The 22553-nt window shown below is 37.1% G+C and overlaps 1 protein-coding gene across 1 annotated transcript in view; it reads left to right on the plus strand.

The window, feature by feature from the left end:
* LOC143996450 (collagen alpha-4(VI) chain-like) overlaps nt 1-22553 on the plus strand; it is a 281198-nt gene that overhangs the window by 172521 nt on the left and 86124 nt on the right. The window contains exons 24-29 of the mRNA XM_077491500.1: nt 1028-1063; nt 3354-3416; nt 3946-4008; nt 6825-6887; nt 17081-17143; nt 22155-22205. Of these exons, the coding sequence (XP_077347626.1) occupies nt 1028-1063; nt 3354-3416; nt 3946-4008; nt 6825-6887; nt 17081-17143; nt 22155-22205 (339 nt within the window). The remainder of the gene's footprint in view (nt 1-1027; nt 1064-3353; nt 3417-3945; nt 4009-6824; nt 6888-17080; nt 17144-22154; nt 22206-22553) is intronic.

Genomic DNA, 22553 nt, shown 5'->3' on the forward strand with positions numbered 1-22553 from the left:
TCAAGTAGAACTACACTTCGTCTGAGCACCACAGACCAAAAAAAAAAGCAATTTTATTCATTTTTAATATTCACAGCAATCTCTCCACCCATCCATATTTTCATGCTTTATTTTGCAGAGAAATCACTTTGAAAAACATCCCCCTAGCATTTCTGGCTATTACCATCTTGAGTAAGGGCAGATGATTCATGTAGCATAGCATTTATTTCCTTGAATCTATCTCCTCTTAGCTCAGGCATGCATGCAGGAGGGTGTGCTTAGATGAGAAAGCTTCTCCTCCCCTCCTAAAGACTGGGATGTGTGACATCACTTGCCTAGGCCTGAAAACCAGGAAGTTGGTGAACAAAAGTAAAAAAAAAAAAAACAAGTAAATATGATTTACTTTCCTATCTATTTACTAATGCTTGAAGATTAAAAATAGTTAATGTTGATTATCAGTCTGCAGTTGCACTTTCAGTTGCCACACCTTCGGAGCTGTATAAATTGTTGTCGGTAGGAACAATAGGGTTCTCCACTGCAACAAGCATCCACAAAAACAGAAAGCCCTGTTTAAGTAGGCTTGCTGTGTTGTGAAAATACAGCCCCTATCCTGCCCCTGACCTATATAAAAAGCAAAAAACTTATAAGAGTTACATCTGTTAAAGAAAATGCTTCTTTGCCTCCAAAAACAATGAGTTACGGCATAAAATGGGTAAGCAGAGTTGAAGCCGGCCTGATTTGTCTGCTGCTCCTGAACATCAGTACCTAAGCTCCCTCAGATGAGCTCATGTAACAATGCCTGGACCTATGGCCATTTTACCAAGCAGTCATGAGCAGTAATTTTTTCAAAGTAAAATTTGGTACAGGCTAAAGGTAGCATTTGGCTTTAAGTCACCAAGCAAGTTATTGTGCTCAAGAAAGTTCGACAGGCACATGTAGGTCACATTCTTTCAAACAAATAGTCATTTGCATTAAAACAGTTATTCTTTAACTTGTAGGGTGATGAAACTTTGATTGCGTATATTTAACTTTTTTTTTTTTTGTGAAGGGTCCACAAGGCCGCAGAGGACCTCCTGGATTAAAGGTGAGCATTTTCTCTGTTAATGGTCTCAAATTTTATACGAGTGAGCACCCATTTGCTTCATTTATACCAGAAAATACATTATGTAAATATTTGTAAAGGTAGATTTTTGTGAGTGGATTTAATGTTTATCTTAGTTTTTTATATTATTGTACTTAGTTTCTGTTTGATTTTAAGCGCAGTGGCATAAAACATAAGCATTCAATGTTTTATTTTGCTTTGCTTGGCAAAGGTTTAATTGCCATCGAGGATTTGTGCAGGTTCAGCACATGCATATGTTCAAAGAAACATACTTTACACAGGATTCTGAGCCAAGTAGAGTAATGCTGTCTGGCACGGATGAGTCACATTGCGGGAGCTGTGAAGGCGAGGTGCTGGAAAGCTAATGGTGATTTGTGGAACGTCATTCCTAATTCAAGTTGACTCTTTATCCAACTGCTCTATGCCAAGATGAGAAAACCTTCAAGTTATTATTTAAATATTTTTTTACGTTTCGGTGGTTAAAGTAACTGTGTAATTCTAAAGCGTTACAGTTCTAGATAATTACCTAAGTGTGGTTCAGCTCACTATATATAGTTCCATAATTGTATACTAATAGTTAAAAAACAAAACAAATTTACATGTATAGTTTAGTTAGACTTTATGAGTCTGTATATGTATTATAATTATGACAGTTTGATAAAGCAAACTGCAGATACAGTAGCTTTGTTTTAAAGAATGTTCCTAGAAAAACTGGAAATTCCCTCTTTGTCGATGCTGGTTTCATGAAAACCTGTATTTGCTCCAAACATCTAGTCATGTATAGATTTTTTGGGGAATTTACCGACACCTAAATTGTGTTTTTAAAGTTAATACAGAATCACATTACATTAGTTCACCCTATAAATCACTGCTTGAATATAATATGAAAGGAAGACTTGCTTTCACTAGGTTTTAGATACTCTTAGGAACAGAGGATTTTTTGCACATGTTAGCAGCTGTAATGTGACAGCTCATAAATAAACTCCAGACTCCTGACACTGTTGCACAGCACTTTATTCTTTTCCATGAAGACATAAAAGCAACATGTAATTATGCCAACACTGACTAACGCTGTAAAAAGCACACTTTATTGAACTATTATAGTTGGATACATAGTATCTTACTTATTTTAGGACTATGGAAGGTACTTAACCATAGTCTATAGACTCATGGACTATAAATAAACACATTGTGTAGTCCAAAACACAATTTAATCTAAAAAAATAAGGGATTCAATTTTCCTTGGAAGAAAGTGTGCATTGTAGCATTAAACTTTGTGAAAATTATACATGGGCTTATTTTACACCCAATTCCAACCACAATTATTATTATTTTTGGATAGAGAGGGGGAGACAAATGTTTGGTTTGTCTGTTTGTGACCACATTGGGGAATATATTCCTTGCTTCCGGTCCCTATGACTCAGCAAATACAGCCATGAAAACATTGTCAAAAACTTTATTTTTGCTTGTGTCCCTATAGAAGAGATTTAACATCACTTCCCGTTTTAACAAAAAGTGAGGGAAAACTTACCAATAGGGACACAGATGACAAAAAAAGTCCTTCAATTCTGTATGCAAAACAAAATCACAGTTTTTGTCAGTTGGACTTCAATAAAAGCAATAATAATTTCTAACAATTATTTAGAAAGCATCTTCCATTAATCTGAGTATTGCATTATCATTGCCCATTGCCTTTGCATTCCTTTTTAACTATGCCGAGTGAAGCTCACCTCCAAATTGGTTTGTTTTATTAAATCAACTTACTGTAGCAGTAAAATAAATAAATCTCAAAAATCTGTTTATTAAAAATGTTAGTAAGAGAAAACATTGGAACAGTTAATTGTAGTAAGAAGTGTTGAATAAAAATAAACAATGAAGTAAAAAAAAGTATAATAGGAACAGAAAGTAGTAGTAGTAATAAAAAATTGTGAAAACAAATTAAAGGAGAGCTTGCTAGGAAAAAGAAAGTGAAAACAAATAATTTGAAACACAAAAAAAATAAATGCTACTTATGCTTTATTATTACCGATCCTGTATTTTGCACAGTATGCCTGTAATCTAGAAGATTTTGTGATTTCGCTCTGACATAAGTTGTGTATGTTGTTGTGTTACTGTATGTATGAAAACATGTAGAAAAGTGAAACTTCAATATATTAGCAATATACTGATATTTGCTTTCATTCTGTAACCTTTGATTTTTCCCATCAACATTAAAGTAGACTAATAGGATTAAAATCAGATTCTTTGTTTTATGGCCTTGTTTGATTTGCAGGGTTTACGTGGAGTTCCTGGAGAAAAGGGTATCTCAGGAGAAAATGGACTTCAAGGCATACAGGTATATTATTGTAACTAAGCTTATTTCATCACAATGAATTCTATGAAGCCTGGCTAACTTTCCATTTACTGTATATAATTAATGAAATGCATTTATGCATTAGTCACATTCGATTACGAAAAACCTTGACATTCAAATTACTACAATTTTGATGACAATGCACTGTAGATGATATAATTCATATATATATGCTTTTAGAAATATTATTTATGCATTTTTACCATTGTGGGTGCCTGTCTCACTTCCATCTGGTGTATGCATACAGCTGATGAATATTAAGTAATGATCAAAACATTATTATAACTATTGTTTTTTTTCTACCTGTGTTTTTTTTTTTTTGGTATAGTACATCATTTCAGATATTACATGCATTAACTTGTACTGTATAAAAGTCAGAAATAAATATACAATGTCACATTAAATTTACCGGTATATTTTATGTTCGACATTTAGCAAAGTTTACACAGCTGTGATCTGTAACTTTATTTTTTTTATATATCTCATCTTAGCACTGACTTATTATTTTTAGGGCCCCAAAGGTTTGCCTGGTCCACCAGGACTTCAAGGGCAGCAAGGATTACCAGGACTGCAGGTATTTTAATTCATCTTTTAAACATAAGTATTAAACAGAGCTTGATAATAGTTAGAAAAAATTACATACTGTATATGATGAAATATGAAACTAACATTAATACATCCATTTTTGTCTTTCTAAGCCCCCCCCAGTAATATAGTTTATTACCTATGGATCCATTATCTTTCACCTTTCTTAACAGGGTGACAAAGCTCTTCTAACTGCAGTGAAATTGCAAAGCAGCATTGCCACCTTGTGGATAGGGTACTAATAATCGCAAACAAAATAAAGCCCAGCTGTAGTTTACATGTAAGCATTAACATCAGAAGTCTTACATTTGAAACTATAAAAATAAAAGCTAACTGTTGTAAGTGTTGAATGGTCTGCCTCAACCCCTGTAACTAGCACTTTGATAGCTTGGTCTGCAAGTAAATATGGAAAAAATATAAATTAATGCATGTGAAATTAAAAAGGTATGGATATACAAAATACTATCATTACAGGTCTTAATCACATACAGTTGCCAGAAGGCAATATTTTTTTTTGTTATAGTGGTAATTTAATGAATATGTAAACTCAACATTTAATATTCCCGATATGTGCATGCTGATCATATAGTTACATGACAAAGTATTCTGTTCTCTTTGGCTGGGAACTCAGTGTGCTGTCCTCCAATGATCAGACATCTGCTGAAAACTCTCCCCCAATACACACACACAGCCTTTTGCTGGGAAGACCAATGTGCTGTTGTTTTTCCTCCCTTAGTTTTTATGCAGCTGAGTATAGATGTAATTTACATATAAAAAAAAAGAGAATTTTTTTTTTCATCTATACACAAATGTTTTGCCTCTCATTTCTAATTTAAAACTAATGGATTATTTTACAAGGTGAGAGTTTACAATCAATTTAAGTCCAAAAAAAACTAAGATACAAATTGTGTAGAATTTATCCACAGTATATTCACAAAAATAAATATATAAAGACTCATTACAAACTTTCTGCATTGAAATACCGTGAAAATAGTATGTTGACATCCAACATCTAAAAAAGGTATTCACGTTTGTGGATTGGTCATTAATGCATTAAGTGCTTAATTGTAGCTTGGCTCTTCTTTTATTTGGTTTGTGGTAAATTCTGAACCCAAATTCTGAATCCAGATGAATAATTGTAATTCCAATACAGATATATTATCATTCTAACGGGATATGTGTTCATACTATACTTTCCCTGTGCCAAGTTTTCCTTAGAATTTTTGTAGAACGACTTGAAGAATTTATTAGACCAATCCTGTTCTTCAAAAGTAAAAAATAAAAATAAAATGGAACAATGCTATGAAGGTAAATTAAAAAAAATATAGATCATGAATCAATGTCTAATTAAGCATGTACTAACATAAAACAAATGTGAACATAATACAAAAATAAATAAACAAAATATTATTGCAAAGCTCTACAGTGTCCCTGTGTTCTCTCAATAGCATCCTATATACCCACTAATCACTTGAAAAATAGATATAAGTAATAGAATGATGCAAAAAAAAAAAAAAAAAAACAAGCAAAAAAACATATACTGTAGCCCCATTCATTGATAAATGAATCTGCACTGTGCATGTGCTTACTTATACTATAATAACTGTGTTCCAAATGTTTCAGTGCAGCGCGCCCCCTTAATGTAATGACTCGACAGACCTCTTGTGACCCTAAGGCTCCATGCTCACTGGGCTTAAAAAAATGTCTATTTTCTTGGGAGTAAAAAACACTCATATAGAGCATTTTTTGTACAAAGTTTAGACAAATTTAGGGGAGTTGTATGTTTATTCTGCCAGTAAGCTCCAATCAAAAACACAAACCAGAAGGTTTTTCTTCCTGCTCTAAAGCCCCATACACACTATCAGATTTTCTGCTGATTTTTGACTTCGGATTTACCAAAACCATGTAGTGCAAGGGCCTGCCTTATTGCATACAAATTGAAACTCCTAAGGTTTGACCTCATATTATATGTTTTTGGTAAATCTGAAGACAAAAATCAGCAGAAAATCTGCGTGTGCATATGTGGCTTAAACACTGAGCTCAAAATATGCCTGTAATCGTCTTAATGCATGGACACATAGGATAACATTGAGTAGCTTCTACAGGCAGAACATAAAAACCCCTGTAGAAGTAGGGATTTTTTTAGCCAGTGTGCATGGAGCCTAAGGATTATATCAGGTCAAATCTCGCTTTTTAATATATCCCTTTGATTTACTTATTATGAGCAGAAACATCCATTGTACTCTCTGTGGTTTAGCTTTGTTTAAGCACATACAAGTGTGCAAAGAGATAATTTAAAATGTCTGAGTTGCTTTTAGAACATTTTTTTCCTGAGTGGGAGTTGACTCGAGGATCAATTTTCTATACAAAGTATTTGAATAGCTGGCATCTGGAATTTGCATTCTTCTTTCTCTTGACTTTTGTGTGTCCAAGAACAAAAGTATACACTTTTTTTTAAAAAGGTACACTGCAGTCTACCTTGAAAATTAAGCCCAGAGTGGTATTAAAGGAGACCAGCCTATTAAGGGTATAAAGTGCAGGATAACCTTTCCAGGTTTATTTACCTCACATGTATCAGTGTGCATTGGTGCCATTGGCTGTAAATGGCATCCCAAAGCACCTACGTTGCGGCACATCACAACACGCAGTAAAGGAACTTACACTAAGGTAAACATTTTACACAGCTCAGATGATGTTTCTGGTGGAAAGAATTAATTTACACACTGATTTCCCTTGTTGCATGGAATTGTTGTTAAATCACTATAATCAGTCTGTTTATTATCCTGGCACATCCTTGTTTTTTAGGGAATACCTGGCGCTGTGGGTGGTCCAGGGGGCCCTGGCAGTCAAGGACCTATGGGTCAAAAGGTAGGTTGTTTCTATGGGGGATTTTTTAATATGCTACAACCAATAGTTGACAAGATAAAGATATGTTTAAAAACAATATTTTCATTGAAGAAATGAAGAAATGTAAAAAGACATTCTAAAAACATGTGTACAGGGAAGCCAAATTTGCCATACAGTCAGCTGAACCAAGGACAGTGGTGGGATCAACACATTTCACCCAGACTGGGCTTCTTCAGGATCCACTTGAAGTTCAAATAATATATTAACAAAGAGAAAGGTTTTTTTGATGGTAGTTATATTTAGCTAAAAAGGGAGCCTGCATCAAGGGCCACTAAACCAGGGTAGGGTGACAAGAGGGGGTCGTGGTCAAAGCCTTGGATGGAATATCACCAGTCAGCAACATAGGACATAATCTGTGTCGGCCTGTATAGACAAGGAAGCAACATGACATGCTGCAAGGATGGCCCGAAAGTCAGCAATTTCTGGGAAATTCTGGGATACCCTATGCTCTTCAAATATTGATTTTTGGAGATTTGTGTTTGAACAAGCTCTCCGACCCAATTTTCTCTAGTAGATTGTTTCTATAAATGTGCAGTTTACATTTTAGCACAGGACAAATACTAAATTTGCATATGAAACCAAAATTAAAAAAAAAAAAAAAGTAAAAAAAAGTTTTCATTGCTTCACTGCTTACCTGGAAAATATTTTCTCTATGCATTCACCCTGAACACACCATACCCACCGGAAATTTGATTAGTGTCCAATACGCTGTAATTCTTCTTTCTCATTCATATGCTTTATATAGAAAGGAAAACACTGCGTTACAATGTAACAAAGGTGATAAGCAGCTAACACTCAAGCAAACAAAGCTAAACAAAGTGATAAATAATTAGTGTAGCGCTAAATATTATATACTCAAATGTGCAAACAAGTGTAATGAAATACATAAAGAAACAATGCACGATATAGTAAAATTTACATGGAAGTGCAAAACTAAAAAATGGACTGTGAAAATCTCAGTGAATGTAGTTTACACTAAAGGAGTTGACTCCAATGTATCCTATATTGGAAATAGTCCAAATGAACCCAAATGTGTAAATGAATATTCCTGTGGGATGTTGCCAAACACGGAAGGGGGTCTGGAAAAAGCAATGCAAATAATGGAGGCTGGAACTAGTTGTCTGAAGTCACATCAACACCGACCATTCAAGGAAAAAAGGTGGGTACTCCAAATGGTGCAGGTCAAAAAAAAATATTATGTTTATTTCAATATGTCATAAATAAAATGATACACCAAAAATATAAGTCCCTGTTGAAGACCGCGAGAGTCAAAACCTGTTGGAAAGCTTTATTGTACCCCACATTGCTTTTATTTAATGTAATTTAATCTCAGTAAAAATACAACTGTTCTGTGAAGCCCTCAGAGATTTGTTAGAGAACCTTAGTGAACAAACAGCATCATAAAGGCCAAGGAACACACCAGACAGGTCAGCAATAAAGTTGTGGAGAAGTTAAAAGCAGGATTAGATTATAAAAAAATATCCCAAGCTTTAAACATCTCCTGGCTCACCGTTCAATCGATAATCTGGAAATGGAAAGAGCATGGCACAACTGCAAACCTGCCAAGATATGGCCACCTAAACTGACAGCCCAGGCAAGGAGAGCATTAATCAGAGAAGCAGCCCATGGTAACTCTGGAGGAGCTGCCAATCCACAGCTCAGGTGGGAGAATCTGTCGACAGCACAACTATTAGTTGTGCACTCCACAAATCTGGCCTTTATGGAAGATTGACAAGAAGAAAGTAATTGTTGAAAGAAAGCCATAAGAAGTCCCGTATGCAGTTTGCGAGAAGGCATGTGCGGGACACAGCAAACATGTGGAAGAAGGTTCTCTGGTCAGTTGAGACCAACATTTTACTTTTTGGCCTAAAAGCAAAATGCTATGTGTGACAGTAAACGAACACAAGCACATCACCCTGAACACACCATACCCACCGTGAAACATGGTGGTGACAGCATCATGTTGTGGGGATACTTTTCTTCAGCAGGGACAGGGAAGTTGGTCAGAGTTTATGTGAAGATGGATGGTGCCAAATACAGGACAATCTTAGAAGAAACACTGTTAGAGTCTGCAAAAGACTTGAGACTGGGGCAGAGGTTCATGTTCCAGCAGGACAACAATCCAAAACATACAGCCATAGATACAATGGAATGGTTTAGATCAAAGCATATTCATGTGTTAGAATGGCCCAGTCAAACTCCAGACCTAAATCCAATTGAGAATCTTTGGCAAGACTTGAAACTTGCTGTTCATAAAAACTCTGCGACCAATCTGACAGAGCTTGAGCTGTTTTGAACGAACGGGCAAAAATGTCACTGTCTAGATGTGCAAATCTGGTAGAGACATCCCCAAAAAGACTTGCAGCTGTAATTGCAGCGAAAGGTGATCCTACAAAGTATTGACACAGGGGGGCTGAATACAAATGCATACCACACTTTTCACATATTTATTTGTAAAACATTTTGAAAACCATTTATCATTTTCCTTCCACTTCACAATTGTGTGACACTTGGTGTTGGTCTATTACATAAAATCCCAATAAAATACAATTACGTTTTTGGTTGTAGCATGACAAAATGTGGAAAATGTAAAGGGGTGTGAATACTTTTTCAAGGCATTGTTGGTGTAGTGATTTATTAAAAAAGCATAAAAGACAATTAAAATGCACTCACTACATAAAAGTAGGTTAAATCTTGTCATAGACCCATATAGACCTCCATAGGATCACTGTGAGGCTGCAATGTGGCTGGTTGATGCAGAGTTCTCAGAGTTCTTGAAGGAAGTGCAGCTGTCAGACTTCCAGCTGGAACATAAGCATCAGCAGCTTTCAGAAGTGTCAAGATGGCTGCGGCTCAAAACAGCACCTCTCTCAGCTGGGTGAAGACAGGAAGAGGAGGGAATGGGGCTACATGTTTCAGGGCAGACAGGAGGGCACCTTTTTCAAACCATAGGAAAGAGATTTTCCAAGTAATAAGTCTTTAAATGCTGTGAAGAGTGGGGGGGGGGGGGGGGGTAGGACGCCAGTACTTTTACATCTTGTTTAACCAAAAATTGGTGCTAGACACTGCATGTATCAAGGGGATACAAAAGGTTAATGTTAATTGACCCTAGGGTGACCAATACTGTCCATCGTGGCAGACTGACAACTCATGGGACCCCCGGGCAATAGGAGATTGTGGGGCCACCAGGCAATCAGAGATTATGGGGCCACACAGTATACAATCACACAGTATACCCATACATGTTCACACAGTATATACAGACATGTTTCTATTGGCTGAGAAAGTACTGGAGAAGTGGGGCAGCTATAATCTCAGGATTTTTAGACCAAAAGGATGTCAGTAAGGGATATTTTAGAGACAGATGTAAAAAAAACAGATTTTTACATACTGTCCCTGGTTTTCCTGAGGCTGGCAGCCCTGTTGGGGCCCCCTAGTGGCCTGGGGCCCTCGGGCAGTGCCCGAGTGGTTGAATGGTCAGTCCGCTCCTGCTGTCCATAGTAAAAAAAAAAAACTGAGAAATAAAAAGTAAATACATAATAATAAGTAAAAGACATATTCTAATGATGATTAGATACAAAATAGGTCAGACTTCTGATTGGGCTTATGAATGTATCCATGCTTAGATGGCAAAAACTGACATCAATAAACAGCTATATGACAGTGTGTGGAACAGTCAAGTAGTTGCGGATCAGTGGAAACCTGTATGTAAACTACAATGGAAATAGTGGAAATGTGTATATGGTGTGTGGAACAGTTAAGTGCAGCAAAAAAAAAAAAAATTACGGGAAACAGTCAAGTACAGCAAAGAAAAAAAAAGAAGGTGGGGTATCGTCTTTGTGTCAGATTGCAGCACAATGGGAATCTTCATGTAAAATAAGGCGGAGATGCTTTTTCGCATAATGGTGATATGGAGAAAATTTACAGTACTGTTTACTGTTTAAGGTAAATATCCAGAATGTTTCACATTCACATAGCCTATTAAACCATTCTGCTTTGGTACAGTTCTATGGAATGCTTTCTAGTACCCACACTCTAAGACATTGGGTGGATTGTTTATGGACCTCTTTGAAGTGTCTGAGTACACTCTAGTTGCCTTAAGTGCTCTAATGGTGCATCCAACATACAGTCCCCCACATGCACAGTTTAATCAATAAACAACAAACTCAGTAGAGCAGCAAAAAAAAATTAGAAATAGAATTCCATTCATCTGGAAGGATTTTTTCTTATGGTCAACAAATTGACATGTTAAGCACTTGGGCTTTCGGCATTGGAACGTGCCTACCAGATTACAGAGGAAACGTAGGGACTCTAGTGTTTTTATTTTTTGATAGTGCTTTAAGCTTGCTCTGAGTAATACAGGCTCTCCGGTATGTGAACATGGGTTTGTTGGGAATCAGGGGACTTAGTATGGGGTCCTGTTGCAAGACATTCCAATGTTTATTTAACATTTTTTCCATGTATCGGATGCTGTGTGATCAACCGTATCGGAGTCTGAACACTGTTCCATATTTTTTTATGCTGTTTTGCCAGATGTAAGATGAAATTCAATAACATTGGTTGGGTATCCCTTATCAGAGAACTTATCTTTGAGCACCTTGCTCTGTAAGATTTAGTCAGTGTTTAACCCCTTCCCAACCAGTCGCCGCAGTTATACTGCGGAAGGTTGGCACAGCACAGCCTGGGTACATAAACGTCATCTGCTGCAGCTCCTGATCTCTGGGAATCCTTTGTTCGATCCCTATATAAGTGCTCCTCAGGCCACCAATTTTGAAATTCAAATAGTTGATGTCTGCCGTGGGGATCTGCGGCTTCAAAAATTCAAGAAATGTATCCAGTGCTGCCTTTCTATTTATTCAATTAGTATAAAAGGGGTGTTTTGTCTGCCACAGACAGGTCAGCTCTATGTACATATCAATGAATTGGGGAGGAAATCATGATTGTTGAATCCATCCATTTTATCTGCAAGACACAACACAAGACAAACCCTAATGTCAGGCTAAACTCCCAGAATTGTGTCCCAATATAGGTCTTAATCTCTAAGCAGTATAGGCCACTGATGCCCCACCTTAAAATTGTACCATCGTTATCACGATTGATGCTTCCGATACTCCTTCCTCCATTCACAGATCGCAAGTATGACGCACGCGTGTTCCGCTTTATATACACTGTGCATGCATGAAAATCCACCCACCCCTGACCTTCTTTCTAGTATATTTCCTGCCCCTTCTATTTCGGCGCAGTGGTGAAGAAAGAACAAGTGCATGCAGACAGCAGCAGCAATGATGAAAGCCCGGAGTCACGAACGTCCGATCCCAGAGGAGATTTAAGGTCTCAAATATGACCTTTGTAGAGATAGTGGAGATGGTGGAAATCTGGAAGAGGGCCGACTTTTTGTGACTCAAAAAATTTAATTCATGGTGCTGAAAATGAATATTAGTACAATTAATGCAGTACATACATTAACAACAAAAACAAGGTGTGTGTGTGTCTGTATGTGTAGCAGACCCACAACATAATAATAGTTAGCTGAAGAAAAGATTGTCACCTCATGTATCAAATAAATTAAATTTTCACTATTGAAGAAAATGGCCAAAAAGAAAAGCCCATTGGATAACCTAGGAGACAGCTCAAAGAAACAAAAGCAGTAAATCAAATGAAATAGTATTTCAGTTTAAATTAAAAATGTATTTTAGAAATGTTTCTTAGACATTTTCTGGCATATCAATGGCCCCCCTACCCGCAAAGTACTCCATATAATTTAGAAGGATGCTTTTGGGGGCAAGCAAGGACGGCCAGCTTCATGCGCCGTCAGGGTTTGTTCTTGAAATCCGGCCTCAAGCCCAACTGAGGCCACATAGTTCATAGAATTTCTCCTTAAAAAGTTGTGTGGAATGTAGCATGCAAGTATTATATGGTTAAGATTATATTCCGCCATGTTGATTGGTGTAAGGAATAGGTGGAACCGGCTGGCTATTATCCCGAAAGAATTCTCCACCACTCTTCTGGCTCTGGCTAGTCGGTAGTTAAAAAACCTCTAGTCCGGGGTGAGGGTCCTCATCGGGAACGGCCGCATCAGGTGATCACCCAGCCCAAACACTTCATCAGTGACAAAGACGAACAGCAGACCAGCCACGGTGTCTTCCGGAGGTGGCAGTCCCAAGCCACCAATCTGGAGCCACCATAGAACTCAGTCTGGGAGATGACTCCACCATCTAACATCCGGCATTTTTCCTCACGTCCACATAGAGAAACTCATATGTCGCCAACACCACCGCCAACATCACAATACTATTAAACCTCTTATAGTTGTAATAGTCCCCCCCCAACTCGGGGTCATACTATGTGGATGTATTGCCCATCAATTGCCCCTCTGCAGTTGGGAAAGTTCCACCGCTAGGTAAATTGGGAAGCCACAGTCTGTCATTCCTGTGGTGTTGAAGGAAACTGTGGAGTCAAACATTCTTGGCCAACATCAGTATAACATTTATTATTATAAAATGTATTTGAAGGAGTATTTAAAGACAAAAATATAAGGTCCACTTATCAGATTTCTCACCCCCTCTGATGGTCCATTGTAAAAAGTTTAGGGTAGGGAGATGTTTTGGAAAGGTAACCCTCTCCACTTCATTGGGAGCTGAATGCATAAATAATGTGTGTTACTTTGGCCAGCCCCTCCTTACTTACACTATTGGCAGCTCAATGGACAGGTAAGAAATGTCATAATACTAAAATATAAATGCACACTGTTCAAATTGAAGCACATTTTTACATTCTGCAATTACCTATCAAGATAATAGGCGAACAAAAGTTGAAACAGTATCATTTGAAAGTATTCACTACATGCTTTGGTGAATTCATACAGAAATATGACCACAAAAGAGCTAGGTATAGTGTGTATGGGTTTGGCAAAGTCAGCAGATAGAGGATTGGCATTGGTTGACTTAGCGGTTGGGGGGAGTGAGGGTTCAAAATGATTTTGGGACCCCAAAAAAATCCTCTAGCACTCTGTCTGAATTTAAGGACACAAACAACATTTGTATGCATTTTAGGGGGTGTTTAGGGTAAAGCACTATTATGGAGCTGACAAAATACATTGTAAAGTGACTAGGCTAGGTGTGTATGGGTCCAGGATAGCATGTTAGGGAGGTTAGTGAAGGCAAATATGCATGAAGGACAAAAAAAGGAACTTTAAAAACTTCCAGCATGCATGAGGACAAAGGGGACATTTACAGCATATTACAATCATGGTAATTATGGAATGATGAAATAAATACAATACATTAGCAAACATTAAATACATATAATGTGATGTTAAAGGTGAAAAACGGGGTCCGTCATCCAGAGATAATTGCTGAAATCATTACGATTATTCTCCTGGATCTCCCACAACAAAGGCATATGAGAGAATTGGTCACGCTGGAGCAATCAATTCTTCTTCCAGGAACGCCTCCTCGCCCTGTTTATGGACTGTGCTTGGCTCAAAGTGAGAACCCCAACACCAAGCCCCTGCACGGCATGAACTCTACGATAAGTACACACCCGCAACATGGCTTCAAAAAGGTCAGCTGGTCAGAACGAACTAAGAGAATGCACTGAAAATCAGAAAGGTCTGAGAAGAGCGAGCTGAAATTCGGAAACAAGTGGACAAGAACGCACTGAAAATAAAATACGTACTATAAAAATACGCACTGAAAACCAGATGCAGACTGACTACATGCACTGAAAACCAGATATGAACCCACAAGCACAAACTGAAGAGCAGTAACGATCTGAAAAGCACAAGGCTGAAAAGCGCGAATCATCTCTCACCAAACTTCTAGTAACACAAGATAAACATGAGATTAGCAGAAGGGTTAGCACACGAGCTATTGATCTTCCTCGTTATAGTGCCATAGTACGTGTTGTATGTCAGAGCGTTCTTGAAGAACGGAATTTCTGACAACATTTGTGACCGTGTGTATGCAAGACAAGTTTGAGCCAACACCCATCGGAAATAAATCCAGGATTTTATTGTCGGAATGTCCGATCATGTGTGTATGCGGCATAAGAGTTGTCACTACTCGAGGTGGATGAAGAATATTCCCAGTAGTCAATTCCAGTGATTATACCAGAATTTTACTCTGGACACTGACTACATAATACAGAGCAAGGTGCTCAAAGATAAGTTCCCTGATAAGGGATACCCATCCAATATTATTGAAGAAGCTTTCACCTCACATATGGCAAAACAGTATAAAAAAATATCAAACAACGATCAAACTCCAATACAGTTTATCAAACAGTATCACAGCAGATAATGATAAATGGAAAAAAATGTAAATAAACATTGGAATGTCTTGCAACAGGATCCCATACTAGGTCCCCTGATTCCCAACAAACCCATGCTCACATACCAGAGAGCCTGCAATTTAAAAAGCGGTATTGCTCTGAGCAAGCCTAAAGCACTATCAAAAAATAAAAACACTACGGAGTCCCTACATTTCCTCTGTCATCTGGTAGGCATGTTCCAATGCCAAAAAAAAAACAAGTGCTTAACATGTCAAGGCTCTACCAACTACAGTGTACTCAGACACTTCAAGGAGGTCCATGAGCAATCCACCACGGTCTTACAGTATAGGTACTAGAAAGCATTCTATTAAACTGTACCATGGCAAAACGGTTCAATAGGCTATGTGAATGTGAAAAGTTCTGAATTTTTATCTTAAACAGTCTCAGCTCCAATGGCCTCAATGAAGAATTAGAACAAAATACAGTAATCTAACCTCTCACTGGTATCTCACTCCATCCTGGTCTCATTTAAACTTTACCATTTCCCTATGAATTGCTTTTGACAGCCTCCATACCTCACACAAATAAATAAACTGTAATCTCCATATCACCATTATGTGAAAAAACAAAAGCATATCCGCCTTATTATACATGAAGATTCCCCTTCTGCAGCAATCTGACACAAAATCGATACCCCATTTTTCTTTTCTTTTTTTTGCTGTACTTGATTGTTCCACACTCCATATTAGCTTTCCCATTGTAGTTTACATACAGGTTTCCATTGATCCGCAACTACTTCATATACTCTACTACATATATACTACTCTATATGTTGCACTTGACTGTTTCGCACACTATCGTATAGCTGTTTATTGGTGCCAGTTTTTGCCTTCTAAGCATGGATGCATTCGTAAGCCCAATTAGAAGTCTGATCTATTTTGTATCTAATCATCATTAGCATATGTCTTTTACTTTTAATTATTTATTCACTTTTTATTTCTCAGTTTTTTGACTATGGACAGTATTGGTCACCCTAGGGTCAATGAACATTAGCCTTTTGTATCCCCTTGATACATGCAGTGTCTAGCACTAGTTTTGGGTTAAACAAGAGTTACTGACGTCCTACTCCCGCCCCCTCCCCACTCTTCACAGCATATAAAGACTTGTAACTTGGACAATCTCTTTCCTATGGTTTGATAAAGGGGCCCTCCTGTCTGCCCTGAAACATGTAGCCACATTCCCTCCACTTCCTGTCTTCATCCAGCTGAGAGAGGTGCTATTTGGAGCCGCACCCATCTTGCCACTTCTGGAAGCTGCTGATGCTTATGTTCCAGCCTGAAACCTGACAGCTCCAGTTCCTTCAAGAACTCTGCTCCAACCAGCCACATGCCTGCTGAGCTCTGCAGCCTCATAGTGATCCTACGGAGGTCTATATGGGTCTATGACAAGCCTTGACTACTTTCATTTAGTGAGTGCCTTTGAATTGTTTTTTATGCTTTTTTTAATAAATTGCTACACCTAGATGGATGCACCCTCTTGTGTTTGTTCCCCATACATTCTTAGCCTGCATTTGTTTCTTTCGAAGGTCTAAGCACTACTCCTTGATACATGTTGTACTATCTAATCTCCACAAATGTCCATCCTAGAACTTAAAACATGAGACTGCCATAGATGCAAATAGGAGAGACAGAAGTCGAAAGTCAAAATTGCTCTTGTTCACCATTAGTGCGGACCACTACTATTAGTCTATTTGAAACTATGTATTTGCCAGTTCCTCAACATAGTTGTTTTTTATTAATAACCTGATCAATGTTTAGCTTTTAGAAAAGCTCAACATCTACTGACATAAATATATATTAACTGCTAATGCCTTTTAAATATAGGGAGAGCAAGGTGACATCGGAGAAAAAGGTGAAATGGGGATTTCCGGACGTCGAGGTTTGCCAGTGAGTTTTATTCTATAATGTTGCCATTTTTTCTTTTGTGGAATCTTGGTAGGTGCAGTTTTTTTTACAGTATGTTTATTTGCAAACGTATTTTAAACACAGCAACCAACTAAAAAAATAAGTAACTTTTGATAGATGAACTCTCATTGGAAGTTATAGTTAACTACAAAGTGCTAATCTTTTCATATAAACATAATTCCCTATTAATTCAGTTTAAATTAAATTGTATCTTCCTGCACACTCATCGATTCCCCAATAATTTAGAGGTAGGTTTATAAAGCAGTGAATGTTACTTTCATCAAACATTCATTACAGAGGTACTGTATCTTCCTGATGCATGGGTTTAAAATGCATGCTCTGTTTATAGTGAAACACAATGGTTGTACATCAGCATTCCCTCTGACAACGCAAGTCCATGACTTGACCTATTCGTCAAAAAGTAAGCGCTCGCTAGGGTTGATTTAGTAAAGAAGTTGAAAATCTTTGAAAAAAAAAAATGGTGTAAATATTCACTTGAATTATCCAAGGCAACTGATTGTGTATTTAAAGAAATCAGGAGTTTTGTTTTCACATGATTTTGTTATAGATGTGAACTATCACAAATTTCTTTATGTAAAATTCAACCTCTAGTAAATTAGCCTATGCAAATTATATTATATCTCACCTGTCAAATGATTTCTCCAGTGGCTAGTACACAAATCTTTAAATATATTAAAGTAGCAAAAATATGAAACAGCATACCAGTTGCTTTAGTCTTTTGTAGTCAAACTTACCTTTCTTTCACTTCCCCGCCATTTCTTTTAATGTTGTGTCTGGATCCAAATCTATAATTTTATCTATTTATTTATTTTTTGACAATCTTAAAACCTATAGAGGACATGTTTATTAACCAGCCCCCTTTAGCCTTCAGTCCATCCATTGTCTCCAATCTCAGGGCTTCTCTTTTTCTTAGTCCACTATTATTGCTATCAAAAGCATGGATTTAACATTGGAGCCTTTATCTGTTGTAACAAAGCGCGGCTATTTTCCATATAAATGTATCTGTTGTAACGCACCTTTATCTGTTGTATCACCTCTGTTACCCGTATACTATATTTGAGTTTTAATATTACTCAGATATGATTTGGGTTAAATTAGATATTTTTGACCATGAGTGAAAGCTTTAACACAATAACAAAAATGTATTGGTATATAGTAAAGTAGGACTAGACTAATACACAGCAATCTATCTAATTGTACAGGAAAAGGGCAAAAATCATGGATTAAATGAAGGAATACAGAGTATAGTCCTTAAAACATTAATCTACAAACAGTAGGACAGAAAATATATAAGACCACCATATTTAGATACAAGTACAAGGGAGATTTCACATATTTACCATTCCCATAGAGGTTCCATTCACGTGACTGCTCTGCCATAGAGTGTGTGTATCCCTCCCATCTAGTCTGTGTATATCATTTCAGGCCAATGCTTCATTGGTTGGCATGGCGTGGCTCTGATTGGTGGGCTTCCCTATTCCTGGTTAAGGACTGGCTACATCTCCAATCCCTATACTTTGCATAAGTCAGCCCCCTTTAATGCAAATCCTTGTGACTATTCTGAGCAGGAGATTAACTTGACCTTTTCTTTGGAAGTTAAGTATTGATTACGGGTTGGCCTCCCTTCATTGCATATCCAAACATGGGATCTTTTGAAGTGAATATGTATAGAACAATGAGGTTTGGGTTCCATTGTTTAGATACACAAGCCTAGGCACCAATTTGTATGGTCCAACAGAGACTTCTGTGAAGATAATATGTTAAGCCCTACATAAATACAAGCTAATTGAAATATAATCCTAATAATCCAAATTTCACATAAACTCATAAGGTAACATCACCATGGACTTCCCCCCACCTGCCTCTCCCCCCTTTCGCTGCCCCGATCAGAGCTGAAGTGGGGCGATGCTCAAGTGGAAGGAGAGGAATACTTCTGAGACTGTTTCCTTCTCAGGCATAATTACTGTAGAATCTTTTGTAACTAGTCCAATATCCTGTTACCTACCACTCATCACTTACGAGTGAGCTACTATTTTGTTCTGTTAAGACTTCTGTCTGTAATCAGGGAAAGACTGAGTTATGGTTTATCTACTCCCTAAACCTCTGTACCTGTTCTTTTATGGAAAACTCAATACAGCATATTAAAAAAAAAAAAAACTATAGTGAACATTATTATTAACTTATATTTTTTATTGTAAAATAAGTTTTTCTTTTATAACGTTTTTAAATGTATAATATTACAACATACAGTGTAACCATAAAGATACAAGAGATAAAGAGAGGTCAGAAGTTTCTAATAAAATGAAAAATGAAAAACTGAAAAACAAAATCATGAAAAGCAACTGGCCAATTAATGACCTAAAGGCCATTAATGCATTTTGTGAGTCAAAAACAGAGTAGTGAAATATTACTTGACAGAGTTACATTATTATTAATAATAATCTCCTTAGAAAATGAAAATACCAAATTTGTGTCAGCTCTGAGAAGGATTGTGCATATTATGCCTCAGCCATGTAAATAATTTAGGGCAAGAGAATAAAGATGATAATTGTTGAAAATAGTTTTTTTGCCTTCCCAACAAAAATTAGAAAATGTCTCATGCAACATTTCTCAATTATTAAACCTACTGCAAAACAAACATGTTTGTTTAGCCCCTAACCAGGATCAAATTGTAGATGTACTAGCATTACAGCCTTCCCCCTGCAAAGCTGCACATTTACCATTCAGACACACTAAAGCTGGTTATACACTAGTAGAATTTTGTTTGAAAATATTAATTATTATATATTTATTTATTCAGGCAATTATATTAAAATTGAATGTCATAAGAAAATTGCATTTTGAAGTACTTTTGAACAACATTCATCAATTCGCTGAAGATGGAATGTATGGATAGAATGTACTGCTAAGATATTTTGTACAAATGCTTGTATGAAAATCTATCAGTGTATGGTGAACTTTACAGTGTCCAGTCAGGCTGTTGCAGAGTGCCTGCTTTAGCCAGCTCCATGTGGTCAACATCAAATAGCAGGCTTTGTCACCATAGGAAACTCTTGCTGAATAACATCTAAACACATTAAAGTGAAACTAAAGGTAAAACTTTTTTGTTGCATATTTTGGATTAGAGTAAACAGGAAGTGAGGGAGTAACTAAGAAGTTAGTGAATACCACATGCAATCTTTTGTATAGTGATAGATGTTTTAGGGACTGTGGCCACGGTGGAGATTTGGTAGCCTTGCCCTTTCCTAACTGGATTTTGGTCAAGGATTTTCAGACTGTATACATTTTTTCACTTACCTATCCACAAGGACGCAAAGCTGTCCTGTCCAGGGTTTATTTTCCTACCAACAGAAACTGGCCACCTATTTGTTTCTTGCAGCTAAGCGTACCATATCCAAGACTGTTATACAAAAGTGCAGGGCTTTAATACATAGATATTTAATGGAAATAAAAAACAATAACATTTAAGTGTTAATATAGTGAAACAAAATTCACAAAGTCTAGTAAAAAAAGAAAGCCCATAACTTCCCGGTCAAAAAATCAAAGGGGTGAACAGCGCTGATCAGCAGACATAAAAAGAATCCTCAGAAGCAAAGCAAATACTTCTTATTGTTAAGTTGAAAATAAAAGTAATCACCAAGGCATACAGCAGTCTGTTGATGGTCAAACAGAGATTTGGATTGAAAAGCTGGCAGTACCCGTAGGCTGGAGGCTGAAGCCGCATGGATGACACAGGGGCTCAAGGAAACCCAGTGCTAAGCCGTGGAACAAAGAATACAGGAGCGCCACTGGTGGGGTGCCCATCCAGAACCCTGGGGCCAGGGGTCTGATGCAGGGGAACCAATCTGCAGGCACATAAACTGTTGGGGCCAGTGTACAGTGGCTGTTTGGACTGTGTAGGATGCCCGGATATGACGTCATAGCCTGGCGGAATTCAGCTAAGGGAAATCGAAGACTATGGGCAAACCCTGCTGCTTGGGCCGATCAGGAGCTGCTAATGCCAAAGGAGCAAAGAGAGTCACACAATGCCGCCTGGAGACACTACATGTTTCGGAGACATGTCCTTTCTTCAGGTTATCTGAATAGTCGGCAGAGTGTAAGAATTAAATAGAGGAAAATACCGGAAATGTAGAAATAGGAAGAGGAGGAGCTAAACGCCTCTATCATCCATGAGGTCCCACCCACCCAAGCGCATAATAACACTACCCAATGCACGAATACATTATCAAGAATATTGAAAAGTGTATATCTTATGAATATATTGTTAAAAGATGATAATGCTAAAGATAAAAAAAATATATAGAAAAAGTAAAAAAATATATAAAAATAAAAGTAAAAGCAAAAATAAATAAAAATAGAAAGTAAAAATAAGGATGAAATAAAATGAAAATAATGATGCTGACAATAATAATAATCAAAAAATGCAAATAATAATAATCAAAAAATGCACATACATGTGAAAATCTTTCATATATGTGTGTATGTTATATACAAACATACACAACACCATGACAGAGGGAAATACATATAATTTCTAAGAGAAATATAATATATATATATATATATATATATATATATATTATAGAACTACTCACTGGGCTCTGCACTTTATGATGTCATCAGTCAGAGCTAAGAAAAGGACGTGAGTAGTGTAAGATCTCCTCTGCCCCAATTCTTTGTATACAGCAGTCATCAGCTGAACTTCAGGTCCACACTGATGGGAATCTGAAAGGAGCACAGCTTAACTAACAGGACAAACACCTTTACTGTTTCTAAATGATGCAATGCCCCCCAGCTAGGACCAGTACTTTCCAGAGATGCTGGTACCTGTGCCAGAGGTGCTGATACCAAGTGCTGCCAGGTAGTGGGTTGAAAAAAACCCTTACTAGGATCACCAATACAAAATCTGAATTTTTCAATATATTATTGACTTAATCTGTTTGCGTTTCAACTCTCTCTTTGTGACTAATAGGGTGTAGATGGCATTGATGGATATGGTGCTCCTGGTAAAAAAGCAGAGAAGGTGAGTTCATTTTAATATATTAAACATCTTTAAGCAAGCTTAGCTTTATTTTAATAATGCTTTATTTCTTGGCGGTATTGTTATTCTCTTGCATAACTGTAATGGTAGAAGATTTATAACGTGTATGCAAGCACTAACATTTCATTCTCTCTGTTCTCTTGCTGTAGTATGCAACCCCAGAGATTTAGCATTCACATCCAAGAAAAGCTCAGCGAGACATTCAATTCTAGTGATAGACATGCATTTTGACACATTTATGGATTCACAAATGTGTACAATACTCTAACACAGATAATTTGGTTTTCCACCATAAAGAAATGTCTTGGCTGGTCAGTTTAAAAAAAAAAA

This window comes from Lithobates pipiens, unplaced genomic scaffold (genome assembly GCF_037356315.1).
Source record: "Lithobates pipiens isolate NorthernLeopardFrog02 unplaced genomic scaffold, aLitPip1_a1.2 Scaffold_19, whole genome shotgun sequence".
In the NCBI taxonomy this organism is placed as follows: Eukaryota; Metazoa; Chordata; class Amphibia; order Anura; family Ranidae; genus Lithobates; species Lithobates pipiens.